Source organism: Sebastes fasciatus, chromosome 6 (genome assembly GCF_043250625.1).
Source record: "Sebastes fasciatus isolate fSebFas1 chromosome 6, fSebFas1.pri, whole genome shotgun sequence".
NCBI lineage: Eukaryota > Metazoa > Chordata > Actinopteri > Perciformes > Sebastidae > Sebastes > Sebastes fasciatus.
The window spans coordinates 37,512,720-37,527,719 of record NC_133800.1 but is presented as its reverse complement, the minus strand read 5'-3'; the positions used below and the strand labels follow the sequence as shown (position 1 = coordinate 37,527,719).

At 41.7% G+C, this 15,000-nt stretch overlaps 1 protein-coding gene and 1 non-coding gene across 2 annotated transcripts in view; both read left to right on the top strand.

Annotated features, from left to right (window-relative positions):
- Positions 1-15,000, top strand: part of cntrl (centriolin) — a 56,357-nt gene that overhangs the window by 16,081 nt on the left and 25,276 nt on the right. The window contains exons 11-19 of the mRNA XM_074639651.1: positions 227-422; positions 2,380-2,471; positions 3,302-3,475; positions 6,342-6,495; positions 6,669-6,757; positions 7,281-7,433; positions 8,291-8,425; positions 8,625-8,699; positions 10,740-10,951. Coding sequence (XP_074495752.1) covers positions 227-422; positions 2,380-2,471; positions 3,302-3,475; positions 6,342-6,495; positions 6,669-6,757; positions 7,281-7,433; positions 8,291-8,425; positions 8,625-8,699; positions 10,740-10,951 — 1,280 coding nt within the window. The remainder of the gene's footprint in view (positions 1-226; positions 423-2,379; positions 2,472-3,301; positions 3,476-6,341; positions 6,496-6,668; positions 6,758-7,280; positions 7,434-8,290; positions 8,426-8,624; positions 8,700-10,739; positions 10,952-15,000) is intronic.
- On the top strand, positions 14,475-14,547 carry trnaa-agc (transfer RNA alanine (anticodon AGC)). The gene has a single exon. It is a non-coding gene; the product is annotated as a tRNA-Ala (tRNA).

Genomic DNA, 15,000 nt, shown 5'->3' with positions numbered 1-15,000 from the left:
AAGAGGATTAAATACTGGACTGATCTCCCTTTAAGGTTCATTTAGAACAGATAAAACATGTGCAATTAATCGTGATTAAATATTAATAATTAATAATATTAATTATATTTTTTAATGTAAATGTATAACTTATAAATATAAAAGATTTGATTGTCAAACAACCACACATAGAGAGGTCAAACATCTGAATATGAGTCAAAGTGTTAACACTCGTCTGTGTCATCAGGAAGTCGACAGCGCGGACTCTGTGGCTGATAGTCCGTACATCGGCAAGGCTCGACACATCAGGAACACCTTCACCTCCTCTCCCCGAAACTCCTCATCCTCCTCCTCCCTGCAGACCCAGGAGGGTTCAGACGTTCACAATGACATGGAGACATCACGCCCTCTGCTGGAGGACTGCAGAACAGAGCAGAGTAAAGGTAAGTTTACTGTCATGACTACTTTGTCAAAGCTAATTATCAGTTTCCATGTCAGACGTAAATAACATGGTCTGCAAAGAGGATGGGATTCGAACCTACGTGTGCTGAGCACATTGATTAGCAGTCCATCGCCTCATTGGTTCACCTAAACTGCCCTGTGATCAGTTTGTCCTGTTGTCCACCGGCTGTTTGTCATAGTCCAGCAAGTTTTGAATCAAATAGTAGAGCACTCGCTTAGTATGCGAGAGGTAGTGGGCTCAATACCCGCATTCTCCACAGACTAATCCTGGCAAAGATTGCCTCAACCACAAGGGAAACGTCTGGCCACTGAGCAACCGGCACTGTGGAGTCAAGGGACTCCCCTGTGAGTTTCCATGGTCGTCTCTAGTTCAGATGTTTTGTTCAACCGAATGACTGAAAGTCATCAGTTTGGTCTCGATGCATATGACAGTCTCTCAATGAGAACCAGAGAACTTCTATGGGGGAAATTGATCTCATTGTTCCAAAGAGAGTTGTTATAATTGAGCCAGTTATGTTGGTGACATGTAAACATGTCAGACGTAAATAACATGGCCTGCGACGAGGATGGGATTCGAACCCACGCGTGCAGAGCACAATGGATTAGCAGTCCATCGCCTTAACCACTCGGCCACCTCGTCTGTTGTGAGCTGTGTTTAACACTAAGAGTCTGACCCAGCGCAGCTTCCAGAGACACAATGGATTCATGTGACGTGGAAGTAAGGAGGAGGCGAGAAACGCGGAGCTACACAAGTGCTCCTTGCACAGGGGAATTAGCTCAAATGGTAGAGCGCTCGCTTAGCATGTGAGAGGTAGCGGGATCGATGCCCGCATTCTCCATGAGTACATATGACTTTAGTCTCTTCTGTGGATGGAATTTGTTGAAATATTGACTGGATTATCAAACACAACAGGACTTCATGCACCATTTCAACAGAAGACTGCAGCTGTGTGTTGGTTTACTTCTACATTTGGCTGGCCAAGCAGCACGGTTGAGGCTAGGGCACTTCCTTTTAGACTTTCCACCCCAGGAGTGAATTCAGCCCTGTTTCTGGTTCACCTAAACTGCCCTGTGATCAGTTTGTCCTGTTGTCCACGAGCTGTTTGTCATAGTCGACCAAGTTTTGAATCAAATAGTAGAGCACTCGCTGAGCAATGCGAGAGGTAGCGGGGTCAATGTCCGCATCAATAAACATGGCAGACGTAAATAACATGGCCTGCGACGAGGATGGGATTCGAACCCACACGTGCAGAGCACAATGGATTAGCAGTCCATCGCCTTAACCTCTCGGCCACCTCATCTGTTGTGAGCTGTGTTTTACAGTAAGAGTCTGACCCAGCTCAGCTTCCAGAGACATAATGGATCCATGTGGCGTGGAAGTAAGGAGGAGGCGATAAACCCGGAGCTACACGATGGCTCCTCGTACAGGGGAATTAGCTCAAATGGTAGAGCACTCGCTTAGCATGCGAGAGGTAGTGGGATCGATGCTCATTCTCCATGAGTCCATAGGACTTTAGTCTCTTCTGTGGACTGGATTATCAAACACAACGGGACTTCATGCACCATTTCAACAGAAGACTGCAGCTGTGTGTTGGTTTACTTCTACATTTGGCTGGCCAAGCGGCACGGTTGAGGCTAGGGCACTTCCTTTCAGAGATGGTAGGACACAGCGAATAAGAGTGAGATATAAGACATTAGTTGGAAGGACAGAGTGACCTTTGTCCCGTTCTTGCGACTGTGTTGTATCAGGAACACTTCCATGGAATATCTTCAAATTTGGTTCAAACCTCCACTTGGACTCGAGGATGTCCTGATAAGTGACCTCACAAAAGATGTGAGGACATTCTGGACAGACATGGATGTGAACTGAGACTGTACTAGTTGGCGGAGGCCTACGACCTTGTGGTTTTATACCTATGTGTGTTTGTGTGTGTGTAGCTGAGGCCGACCTACTGCAGCGGATCCATCAGACTGATCAGCAGCCGGTAACAGAACACCGAGTTCCTGAGGAAACCACAACACACAGACAGGTAACACACAGACAGGTAACACACATGTCTTTGGCTTGGCTTTAGAAGTGGGGGACACAATACTTTAAATACAAACCTTAAACAACATTTAGTTTAAACCAATCGAGATAATATCAACTCACTGTTCACATAAAGACAAAGTTCACATAAAGACAAAGTTCACATGAAGACAAAGTTCACATGAAGACAAAGTTCACATAAAGACAAAGTTCACATAAAGACAAAGTTCACATGAAGACAAAGTTCACATGAAGACAAAGTTCACATAAAGACAAAGTTCACATGAAGACAAAGTTCACATGAAGACAAAGTTCACATAAAGACAAAGTTCACATAAAGACAAAGTTCACATAAAGACAAAGTTCACATGAAGACAAAGTTCACATAAAGACAAAGTTCACATGAAGATAAAGTTCACATGAAGATAAAGTTCACATGAAGACAAAGTTCACATGAAGACAAAGTTCACATGAAGACAAAGTTCACATAAAGACAAAGTTCACATAAAGACAAAGTTCACATGAAGACAAAGTTCACATAAAGACAAAGTTCACATGAAGATAAAGTTCACATGAAGATAAAGTTCACATGAAGACAAAGTTCACATGAAGACAAAGTTCACATGAAGACAAAGTTCACATGAAGACAAAGTTCACATAAGGACAAAGTTCACATAAGGACAAAGTTCACATAAAGACAAAGTTCACATGAAGACAAAGTTCACATAAAGACAAAGTTCACATAAGGACAAAGTTCACATAAAGACAAAGTTCACGAAGACGAGTTTCAGCCCAGTTTTGTCTGAATCAACGTTTTTATCCTCTCAGCAGGAGGCGCTGTGTCGTCTCCTCAGTAAACTGTCCGTCCCGGAGCAGCTGAGAGATGAAGCTGACGAGACACGAAGACAGATGGACAGACAGACAGACGAGAGCAGGGAGACCGAGAGAGAGACGGAAGAGCTGGAGACACGTCTACTGACACTGGACACCACCGACCCTCAACATGTGAGTTATTATTACAGTTCAGACAATCTGGTGAAGACTGTCTGTCCTCCGTCTGTTCTCCATCTGTCCTCCGTCTGTCCTCCTGCTGTCCTCCGTCTATCTTCCGTCTGTCCTCCGTCTGTCCTCCTCCACCACCTCCTCTACTAAACAGGAGGAATCCAGTCAGTCAAGTTTAGTGAAGAAACCTTCTTCACAAACAGAGAGGAGGAGACAGGAGAGAGGAGGAGACAGGAGAGAGGAGGAGAGGAGAGGAGAGGAGAGAGGAGGGGAGGGCGGGGGGAGGGGAGGGGAGGGGACGGGACTTTGGAGTGGAGACAGAAGAGGGTCAGAGTTCACATCCTGGGTGGAGTTCAGTTATGTTCACAGGGGAATTAGCTCAAATGGTAGAGCGCTCGCTTAGCATGCGAGAAGTAGCGGGATCGATGCCCGCATTCTCCACAGGACTTTTAACCCTTTCCTCTCTCCTCCGTCTCAGCCTGTGTTCTTGTGATCAGTACTGAGATAAGTATTCAGAGGAAGTAAAAGGAGAAACACTTGTGAGGTGGTCTGGTCCACATATGGCCCCACCCCCTTTTAGCAGTACTGTAGTGTCCTGGGCCACATTGAGGACCGCCTACTCTACTGACGTCCTGCTGTGATCTGCGGGTCTCACTGCACTCCACATGTGAATAGACAGGCAGACCAAAACATGCCGAAATAAATATCACAAAAATGTCCGGAAAATGTCCGAAAGAATTCTGAAGAATGATGAAAAAACGCTGATAAATGTCCAAAAAAATTTAAGAAAAAATATCCGAAATTAGATCTTGAATTAGAATTTGAAAGTATGTCCAAGAAAAGGCTGAAAATTCCAAAAAACTCCAAAAAATGTCTAAAAAAATTACAAAAAATTTACAAAAAATGTTTAAAAAATATCAGAAATTTACTGAATAAAAAGTTAGAAAAATGTCCGTAAAAATCCGAAAAATGTCTGAACTAAAATCCCGAAAATGTCAGAAAATATGTCCGTTAAATGTTCCAAAAATATCAGAAAAATTTCCAAAAAAAGACTGAGATGTCTGAAAGAATTCTGAAAAATGTTTGAAAAAGGCAGATAAATATCCGAAAAGAAAGTCTGAAAAAAATATAAGAATTTTTTTTACGAAAACAAGCCAAAAAAATATTCGAAAAATGTCCAAAAAAATTCCGAAGAAAGGCTGATAAAAAGGTAAAAAATGTGTGAAAATATTTTTAAAAAAGGCTGAAAAATTCCCGAAAAATTCAGAAAAATGTCAAAGAAAAATTCAGAAATTGTGGTAGTTCTCAGAGTTTCAGTCTAAATTTAGTCTCAGGAATAAAGCTGTGTATAAACTCTGAACATCTGGAGTTACGTGATGATAAAAAGCTTCAGAAGGCAGACAATGTTGATCTAAATCAGTCCTGTTCAGAGTCACTGCAGAAACAACAACAGGTTACTGTCTCTTTAAGAACCTCTGAGGGGCGGGGCTTTCCCTGTTTCCACTCACTCCCATTGGTCAGAAGGTGACCTGTCACTCTGCAGCTCTGCTCTGTGATTGGCTGGAAGAGAGATTTCCTGTGTTGATTCAAAGAGAGGAAGAGAAGTTTATAACGGAGAGATGAAGAAGTAAATGAGTGTTAGAGCAGAGAGATGATGTTGTTTACTGTGAACTGATAGAGGTAGAGAGGAGGAGGAGGAGAAGAAGAGGAGCAGGAGGAGGACAGGATGTTACCCAGCAGCCCCGTGTGCTCTCTGGGGTCCAGGACTGTTAGACTGAACTGACTGTGAGTAACAAGTGCTTCTCTGTGTGTGTACTGAGTTCACAAAGTATCATGAAGTACTGAAAGACGTCACATTAATCCACTTTGTCTGTCTGAGTGTGATGTTGATGGACACTGATGTCCCACAATGCAATGCAAAGGAAACAGAGGAGCTGCTCCCAGCTGGAAAACATAAAAACCAAATGTGGACGGTGATGAAACAGTTTCAGTAAGAGCTCAGAAAACTTCTATATAATATATCATATATCATATATCATATATAATATATTAGAGGTGTACTGAATGTCGTTGCTTTTACACTCAAAGCTTCTGTTGAGGTTTGAATGAAGCGTTGAATGTTTTGGACTTAAAGCTGCAGTAGGTAGAAATGGAGAAAATATGATTAAATAAAGTTGTTTTCATAAAAAGGTCACTGTGTCCTGACAGTAGGGACATTTATAGTTTCTTGCTGCATTCACGTCATTTTGTACAGACAGGAAATACAAGGAGCCCAATGTGGAGAAAACATGCTGTCAGTCGTCTAGTTATAATAGACAGACAGTGAAAAATATCTCCCAAAAAGCCTGAAAAAAGTCTGAAAACAAACTGAAAAAAATATCAGAAAAATGTCCCAAAAAAATCTGTAAAATGTCTGAAAAATGTCCGACAATATATCGAATACATCCCAAAAAATGTCCGATAAAAAGTCCGAAAGAAGTCAGGAAAAACGGCAGATAAATGTCCAAAAATTGTCTGATTAAAAAGTCCGAAAAAATGTCCAAAAGAAGTCAGATAAAAGGCAGATAAATGTCCAAAAAGCCTCCCATAAAAGATCTGAAAAAATGTCTGAAAAATGTCCGAAAGAAGTCAGATAAAAGGCCAAAATATGATCACTGTATCCTACGTTTCCCATAATGCACCTGGATATGGTCTGTCATTAAGCTGCCAGTACACTCCGTCAGAACAGCATGTCAGACTGAAGAGGACGACCAGGACCAGGAGTAGGAAACTGGTCTATTGTAATATTATAATAATAACAAGTGACCAATAGGAGAGCAGCGTGCGGTGAAGCTGCTCTGATTGGCTGACGTCTCTCTCTCTCTCTCAGGCCCATGTGACCTCCCGTCTGTCCAATAGGAAACAGCTGTTGGACAGGATGAGCGGGAAGCAGAGCGAGCTGGAGGGTCGCCTCGACGACATGCTGTCACGCATCGCCATGGAGACGCAGGAGATCAAAGAGCTGGAGCAACAGCTGACCGACGGTGAGGAGACCACCGACCAATCACAGATGCTCTCTCAACACGGAGCCCTTTGATTGGCTGTCAGAGTTAGGACAAGTTATAAAATATAACTCCTCCTCCTCTCCTTGTTTCCTCCTCCTCTTCCTCCTCCTTGTCCTCTTCCTCCTTCTCGTCCTCTTCATCCTCCTCCTCAGGTCAGATTCTGGCTAATGAATCTCTCCAGAGGGATCTCGAGGGGATCATCAGAGGCCTTCAGGAGTATCTGAGAGGACTCCGAGAGCAGGTAGAGACTCTACACACCTGTTGACCTGTTAATTAACCTGTTAGTTAATCTATTAATTAACCTCTTAATTAACCTGTTAGTTAATCTATTAATTAACCTCTTAATTAACCTGTTAGTTAATCTATTAATTAACCTGATAATTAACCTGTTAGTTAATCTATTAATTAACCTCTTAATTAACCTGTTAGTTAATCTATTAATTAACCTCTTAATTAACCTGTTAGTTAATCTATTAATTAACCTGATAATTAACCTGTTAGTTAATCTATTAATTAACCTCTTAATTAACCTGTTAGTTAATCTATTAATTAACCTCTTAATTAACCTGTTAGTTAATCTATTAATTAACCTCTTAATTAACCTGTTAGTTAATCTATTAATTAACCTGATAATTAACCTGTTAGTTAATCTATTAATTAACCTCTTAATTAACCTGTTAGTTAATCTATTAATTAACCTCTTAATTAACCTGTTAGTTAATCTATTAATTAACCTGATAATTGAACCTGTTAATTAATTTCAGGCTCGTCGTTCTCAGCAGCAGCTTCACAGTCTGCAGGCTGAGAACCAGAGTCTGCAGCTCCACCTGAAGGACACCCAGAGACACTGCAGACAGCTGGAGGACGCTCAGAGACACTGCAGACAGCTGGAGGCCGCCGCCATGACGCACACACAGGTCAGTGATGTCAGTGAATGAAGCATCCCTTCTTTAAGGTGTATAAATACAGCGGCGAGCTGCAGGACCAACTTCCCTCTCTACGACGGAAACTGTCGTAACGTTTGGTAGCCGTGGTTTCATATCAAGCAGAGAGGAGGTGTAAAGGTTCACAGGATTAAGAATAATAGAATATGCAATATACAGAGAAAGTAAAAATTAAAAATAAGACCTTCCCCGGTGCTTCTGTGGGGGCATTTCTCTTCTCCTGTTTGTTAACATATTCTTGTTTTTAACTCTGATGTGGAAAAAACCTGCTGTCAGTCTTCTGGTTGTGATTCAGAGCCAAAAGAAATCCCCAGAAAGTCAGAAAAAGTCGGAAAACAAGTTGAAAAAAAAATGTACGAAACAAATGTATGAAAAAGATTTACAAAATATGTAAGCAAAATATCCGAAAAGAAGCCGAAAAATGTCAGAAATAAAATCAGAAACATTTCAGAAAAATATCTGGAAAAAAATCTGAAAAATATCCCAAAAAGAATTATGAATAAATAAGGGAATTAATACAAAGATAAATAGATAAAGAAGCAAATTAAAACAGAAATATCAGTTTGTCACATTTTATTAAATAATTAATGGCTACATTTATTTTTTATATTATTTTTGCTACATTTAATGATATATTTATCTATCGAGTCATTTATTTAGTTATTAACACTTTTTAATGAAATGAACACATGCAGTGATTTCTAGACTAGACCAGGGTAGGTTTGATCCTAAAGATAATGTAAGCTGTAAGTTGTTAACGTCTGTATGATAATATTAAATATTGAGATGCTGTTGATATTTGGCTGGTTAATGCGTCTGTCTCTCTTCAGGACATGTTTGTCCAGCAGGAGGAGCTGTCTGCGTTGAGGATGGAGGCTCAGACTCTGACAGACAGACAGCTGGAGGTGGAGACGGAGCTCCTGCAGCTGAGGGAGGAGCTAACCCGACAGACCACTCTGGGACAGGTAACACTGGGACACTGGGACAGGTGACATTGGGACACTGGGGCACTGGAACAGGTGACACTGGGACAGGTGACACTGGGACACTGGGACACTGGGACAGGTAACATTCTTTATTATAATCAGAAGTAATAGACACTGTTAAATGTAACCTGTGTGTGTGTGTGTGTGTGTGTGTGTGTGTGTGTGTGATGCACTGCAGGCGTCTGTAGATAAGGAGAAACAGACCAGAGAGATCAGAGAGTCTCAGCTACAGTCCACCATCGACACCCTGCAGGTCAGTACCAGGTCAGAGGTCAAGGGACCCCTTTGAAAATGGACATGACAGTTTGTCCTCTCCAACATTTAGTGTAAGTTTGGAATGTTATTTAACCTCCTTCACGACCAGCTAGTAGGACATGGTTGGTACCGATGGATTCATCAGGTTCTCTAGTTTACTATGATACCAGGATCTATATATATATAAACTGGAAAAACAAAGTTTTGAAACTTGTGTTTGGTGGATTATTTCTCTGTTGTATCAATGCTAATGGTCATTGTATTTTACATCGTTGGAAAGCCTGTTTATTTACCTTCACAATGATGTCACACTTGTAAGGATCATGCATTTGTGGGATGAGCAGCACAGCTGATGATGTGGGGAGCGCCCAAGAAAAATTTGCCGAAATGCTCCGTCAATGGTAAACAGTGTATTCTCCTGTTGGTATTGACTCTTGTTTTGAGTTGTTTGGTGGATTGGATGATTGAACTCTCTATCAGTAACAAGGAACAAACAAGACATATTGGCTATTTTACACTTTATTCATTGAATCCACCGTCAGGAGCCTCAGTAGCGGTGGAAGATCCATACGCAGCCACAACAGCCTGGCACCTCCTCCTCATGCTGGTCACCAACCTGGTCACACGTTGCTGTGGGATGGCGTTCCATTCCTCAACCAGGATTGGTTGCAGGTCAGCCAGCGTGGTTGTGTTGGTCACTCTAACACGTACAGCACGCCCAAGCTGATCCCACAAGTGTTGAATTGGGTTGAGGTCTGGACTCTTGGCAGGCCGTTCCATTCTCTCTCCTCCCACATTGTGGAGGTAGTCTGTGATAACCCTGGCTCTGTGGGGGGGGGGGGCGTTGTTTCTTGGAGGATGAAGTTAGGTCCCAGATTGTGGAGATATGGGATCACCACTGGCTGCAGAATCTCATCCTGATATCTCCCTGCATTGAGATGGCCTTCAATGATGACAAGCCTTGTTTTACCAGTGAGGGAGATGCCCCCCCCCCACACCATGACACTGCCCCCACCAAAAGCTGTTACTCCATCGGTTCAACAATCAGCATAGCGTTCTCCACGCCGTCTCCATACTTTGACCTGCCATCCAACTTTGGCAGACAGAACCTGGACTCATCACTGAACATGACATTCCCCCACATGTTCAGGTTCCATTGTCTGTGTTGGAGACACCAGCGCCAACGGGCCTGATGGTGAAGGGCAGTCATTGCAGGCTTCCTGGCAGCCTTATGAGAATACACTGTTTACCATTGGCAGAGCATTTTGGAAAAATTTTCTTGGGCGCTACCCGCATAATCAGCTGTGCTGCTCATCCCACAAATACATGATCCTTACAAGTGTGACATCATTGTGAAGGTAAATAAACAGGCTTTCCAACGATGTAAAATACAATGACCATTAGCATTGATACAACAGAGAAATAATCCACCAAACACAAGTTTAACAACTTTGTTTTTCCAGTATATATATGTATATATATATATATATATGATACCAGTATCTTCACTCTATCTTTAAAACTGAGCCGCTACAACCTCAAAATCATAAGTTGCATTAATGCGTTAAATGCAGACATTTTTCCATAATTTCTTTTTTCTTTTTTTCGGACATTTGTCGGACTTTTCTTCGAATTTTTTCGGACATTTTTTTTTTTTTTTTTTTTTTCCAACATCTGTCTGACTTTTTTCAGACATTTTTTAAACTTTTTTTTCAGACATTTTTTTTTTTTTATTTTATTTTCTTGAGAAATTTGTCGGACTTTATTCAGACTTTTTTCTGACAAGTTTTGGGTTTTTTTTAAAATTTTTAAAAACTTTTTTTTCGGACATTTGGTCGTACCTTTTCAAGACTTTTTTCAGACTTTTATTCTGATAGGTTTTGGTCTTTTTTGGGAAATTTTTCAGATTTTTTGGGGACATTTTTGGGAGAAGCTTCTCCATTTATCAGACCGTCTTCAGTCCTCTTTATCTCACTCTGTGTTCAACTTCTTTATTAGCATGTGACACATGACTGTCTGTCTGTCTGTCTGTCTGCAGGATGATAAATCTTCTCTTCAAAAAGTAGTCCAGAGACTTAAGGCCCATCTGAACCAGACCAAAGCCCACTTCCACCAGACCAGAACCCAGTATAAAGACACCAGGACCCTCCTAGACCAGACCAGAGCTCAGCTGGACCAGATCACAGCCTCCATGATGGATCCTCAGGAGGTTCAGAGGGGACCAGAGAAGCTGCATGAGGACAAGTACAGGTACCAGTACTGCAATACTCCCTCAGTACTCCCTCAGAACTCCCTCAATACTCCCTCAATACTGTACTCCCTCAGTACTCCCTCAGAACTCCCTCAATACTCCCTCAATACTGTACTCCCTCAGTACTCCCTCAGTACTCCCTCAATGCTCCCTCAGTAGTTCACTACTTCTATTAAAGATGATGATGATCTCATACTTCCTGTGCTACTTTAATAAACTCACTCTTCTGTGCCGGGCGGGGCTGTCCTGGGATCAGTCCATCACATAGTACGCTCCTCTAAGACGACATTGCCGGGTCTAAAGACCTGAATGTTTTGGGTGTCGCCCCAACAGAAAACGTAATGTGTGTGATTGTGCGATAGTGCATCAACTGTATCTGATAAATGTATCTGCATGTGAGTGAAAGGAAACCCTTTTAATATTTCAATGAACTAACACACAGAGATGGAAGAAAAACGCAGATCTCTACTAGTAAAAGTAGTAATACTGCAATGCAAAATACTAGCTTCCAAATATTAGGTTACTCAAGTAAAAGTATCAGCATCAACATATTTCCAGAAAGAAGGCCAAAGAAAAGTCAAAAAAGGCAGAAAAATGTCAGAATAAAAGTCTGAAAATCCAGCGTGGTAAACACTACACATCCAGTAAAGGATGGAAACACTTTGGGTTTCACACATTGACAGGAAAAGCAGAGCTACACAGAGCAGAGCTAAAGCTGCTAACTCTGTCACGTCAGGAAACGTTATGGTATGGTGGTAACGTTATGGTATGGAGGTAACGTTATGGTATGGAGGTAACGTTATGGTATGGCGGTAACGTTATGGTATGGCGGTAACGTTATGGTATGGTGGTAACGTTATGGTATGGAGGTAACGTTATGGTATGGCGGTAACGTTATGGTATGGTGGTAACATTATGGTATGGAGGTAACGTTATGGTATGGCGGTAACGTTATGGTATGGTGGTAACGTTATGGTATGGAGGTAACGTTATGGTATGGCGGTAACGTTATGGTATGGCGGTAACGTTATGGTATGGCGGTAACGTTATGGTATGGTGGTAACGTTATGGTATGGAGGTAACGTTATGGTATGGCGGTAACGTTATGGTATGGAGGTAACGTTATGGTATGGCGGTAACGTTATGGTATGGAGGTAACGTTATGGTATGGCAGTAACGTTATGGTATGGAGGTAACGTTATGGTATGGCAGTAACGTTATGGTATGGAGGTAACGTTATGGTATGGAGGTAACGTTATGGTATGGCAGTAACGTTATGGTATGGAGGTAACGTTATGGTATGGCAGTAACGTTATGGTATGGAGGTAACGTTATGGTATGGAGGTAACGTTATGGTATGGCAGTAACGTTATGGTATGGAGGTAACGTTATGGTATGGCAGTAACGTTATGGTATGGAGGTAACGTTATGGTATGGCAGTAACGTTATGGTATGGAGGTAACGTTATGGTATGGCAGTAACGTTATGGTATGGCGGTAACGTTATGGTATGGCGGTAACGTTATGGTATGGAGGTAACGTTATGGTATGGAGGTAACGTTATGGTATGGAGGTAACGTTATGGTATGGCGGTAACGTTATGGTATGGCGGTAACGTTATGGTATGGAGGTAACGTTATGGTATGGAGGTAACGTTATGGTATGGAGGTAACGTTATGGTATGGCGGTAACGTTATGGTATGGAGGTAACGTTATGGTATGGCAGTAACGTTATGGTATGGAGGTAACGTTATGGTATGGCAGTAACGTTATGGTATGGAGGTAACGTTATGGTATGGAGGTAACGTTATGGTATGGAGGTAACGTTATGGTATGGCAGTAACGTTATGGTATGGTCAAATGGGCCGACGCTACGACTGTAGAGCACCCAGATACTGACATTTGTGTTCTCTGCATTGAAACGGCCCCGATGGAGCTGACCATGGATGGATAAAGAGAACGGAGCTGACGGGAGAGCTAGAGACCACCTTGGAGAAGTTAGAGGAAGTAGACACGTGGGACTACGTCCGCTTTTCAAAATAAGGTTTTAACAAAGGGAACTGTAGATACTAAATACATCTATGGAAATCAGATTGATGGATTATATTCATCAGAAGTATAAAACATAAACTAAAAATGTCACTAATCTGTGAGGGAAATGTCTTTATTCTTTGATTTCTGGGTTGATGGATAATAAATAATTCTTGACAATGATCCTGATATATTTGACTTCAGGACGTCTCTGACTACATACATGCAGAAAATCAAACGTTTGTACTGGATTCATTTAGAGATTTTCAAAGTAAAAGTCCCTAGAAGTAAAAAATGACAATAAATATCGAAGCAGCACCGAAGTATCATATCAGTAGATTAGATAGGTGAATCGTCTCAGCTCTACAGTGTAAACCTCTCGTCTGCAGCTGTTTTCTTTGAAGCGTGACACTCTGAAGTGGTAATAATCAGCAGAGTGTCACTCAGAAGTTCCTGAAAATCATTGCCGACGAGGATGGGATTCGAACCCACGCGTGCAGAGCACAATGGATTAGCAGTCCATCGCCTTAACCACTCGGCCACCTCGTCTGTTTGCTCAGCTGCTGTCAGAGTGAATAGATCACAGATTACATCCTCCTGTAGTGAGTCAGAGTTCAAATAAAGAAGATGAACTGATTCACTGGGTGACTCGTTATAGTGCTCATAATGAGTCACAGTAATGACTGATGAGTCTGCTGCTGATGGACAATGTTGTCCCACAATGCTTTGCACAGAGGAGCCGCTCACAGCTGTCTTTATATAATATATGAACATTTATGAAGTTGTAGTTTGATGTTTGACAGCACACAGTGTATTATCTTCTGTCAGTATAAAGTAGTTCAGTATGTGTACCAACTGGTACAACAGTACACTGTAAACACTAGTATAGTACACACTGTACTGTGTACAGGTAGTACTGTATGTAGTCAGTGAGACCGGAGATACAAACTGAATTTTAGAAGCAGAGTAACAGAGATCAGGACTCAGCTGTGGAAAAACTACAGAGAAAAACAAAGCCCGAAAAATGTCCAAAACATTACAGAGAAAAGGTCGAACAATGTCTGAAACAAAATCCAAATAAATTCTGAAAAATGTCCGAAAAAGGTTTTTTAAAAATTCCAGCAGAATTTTTTATTTTTTTTTTAAAGTCCAAAAAATGTCTGAATAAAATCCGAAAATGTCCAAAAAATGTCTGAAAAATGTCAGAGCGAAAGCTGCAAAATGTCAGAATAAAGGCCGAAAAAGTCCGGCAAAGTCCAAAAAAGGACGAAAGAAGGCAAAAGAAAAGACCAATAAGAACGACAAACATATAAAAAAATGTCTGAAAAAAGGCAGAAAAAAGGCAGAAAAATGTTGAGCTCTGTAACTTTGTAGAACTTTAACAGACACAAAAACCTCTAGAACACACTAGAGGGAAGAGAACAAAAGCACAAAGGAAGTGGTCAATGCTCCTACCAGGCTTTTTTTCACTGGACTGTTCCTTTAAGTTTCAGGGGAATTAGCTCAAATGGTAGAGCGCTCGCTTAGCATGCGAGAGGTAGCGGGATCGATGCCCGCATTCTCCACAGGACTTTTAACCCTTTCCTCTCTCCTCTGTCTGTCAGCCAGCAGAGACTCTGGAGACATCTGGACCACGAGTTCAGAGTTCAGGGATCAGAAGGCGTTAACGCAGTCAGATATGTAAGGAGGAACCAGATTTATGGACCATGTAGATGGTTAATCAGGTTTCTAATCAGGTTTCTACCTGCGAGGACACACAGGCTGAGACGTTAACACAGTCAGATATGTGAGGAGGAACCAGATTTATGGACCATGTAGATGGTTAATCAGGTTTCTAATCAGGTTTCTACCTGCGAGGACACACAGGCTGAGACGTTAACACAGTCAGATATGTGAGGAGGAACCAGATTTATGGATCATGTAGACGGTTGATCAGGTTTCTGATGAGGTTTCTACACACAGAGGACAGACAGGCTGAGACAGAGGAGAGAGGAAAGGGTTAAAAGTCTTGTTGAGAA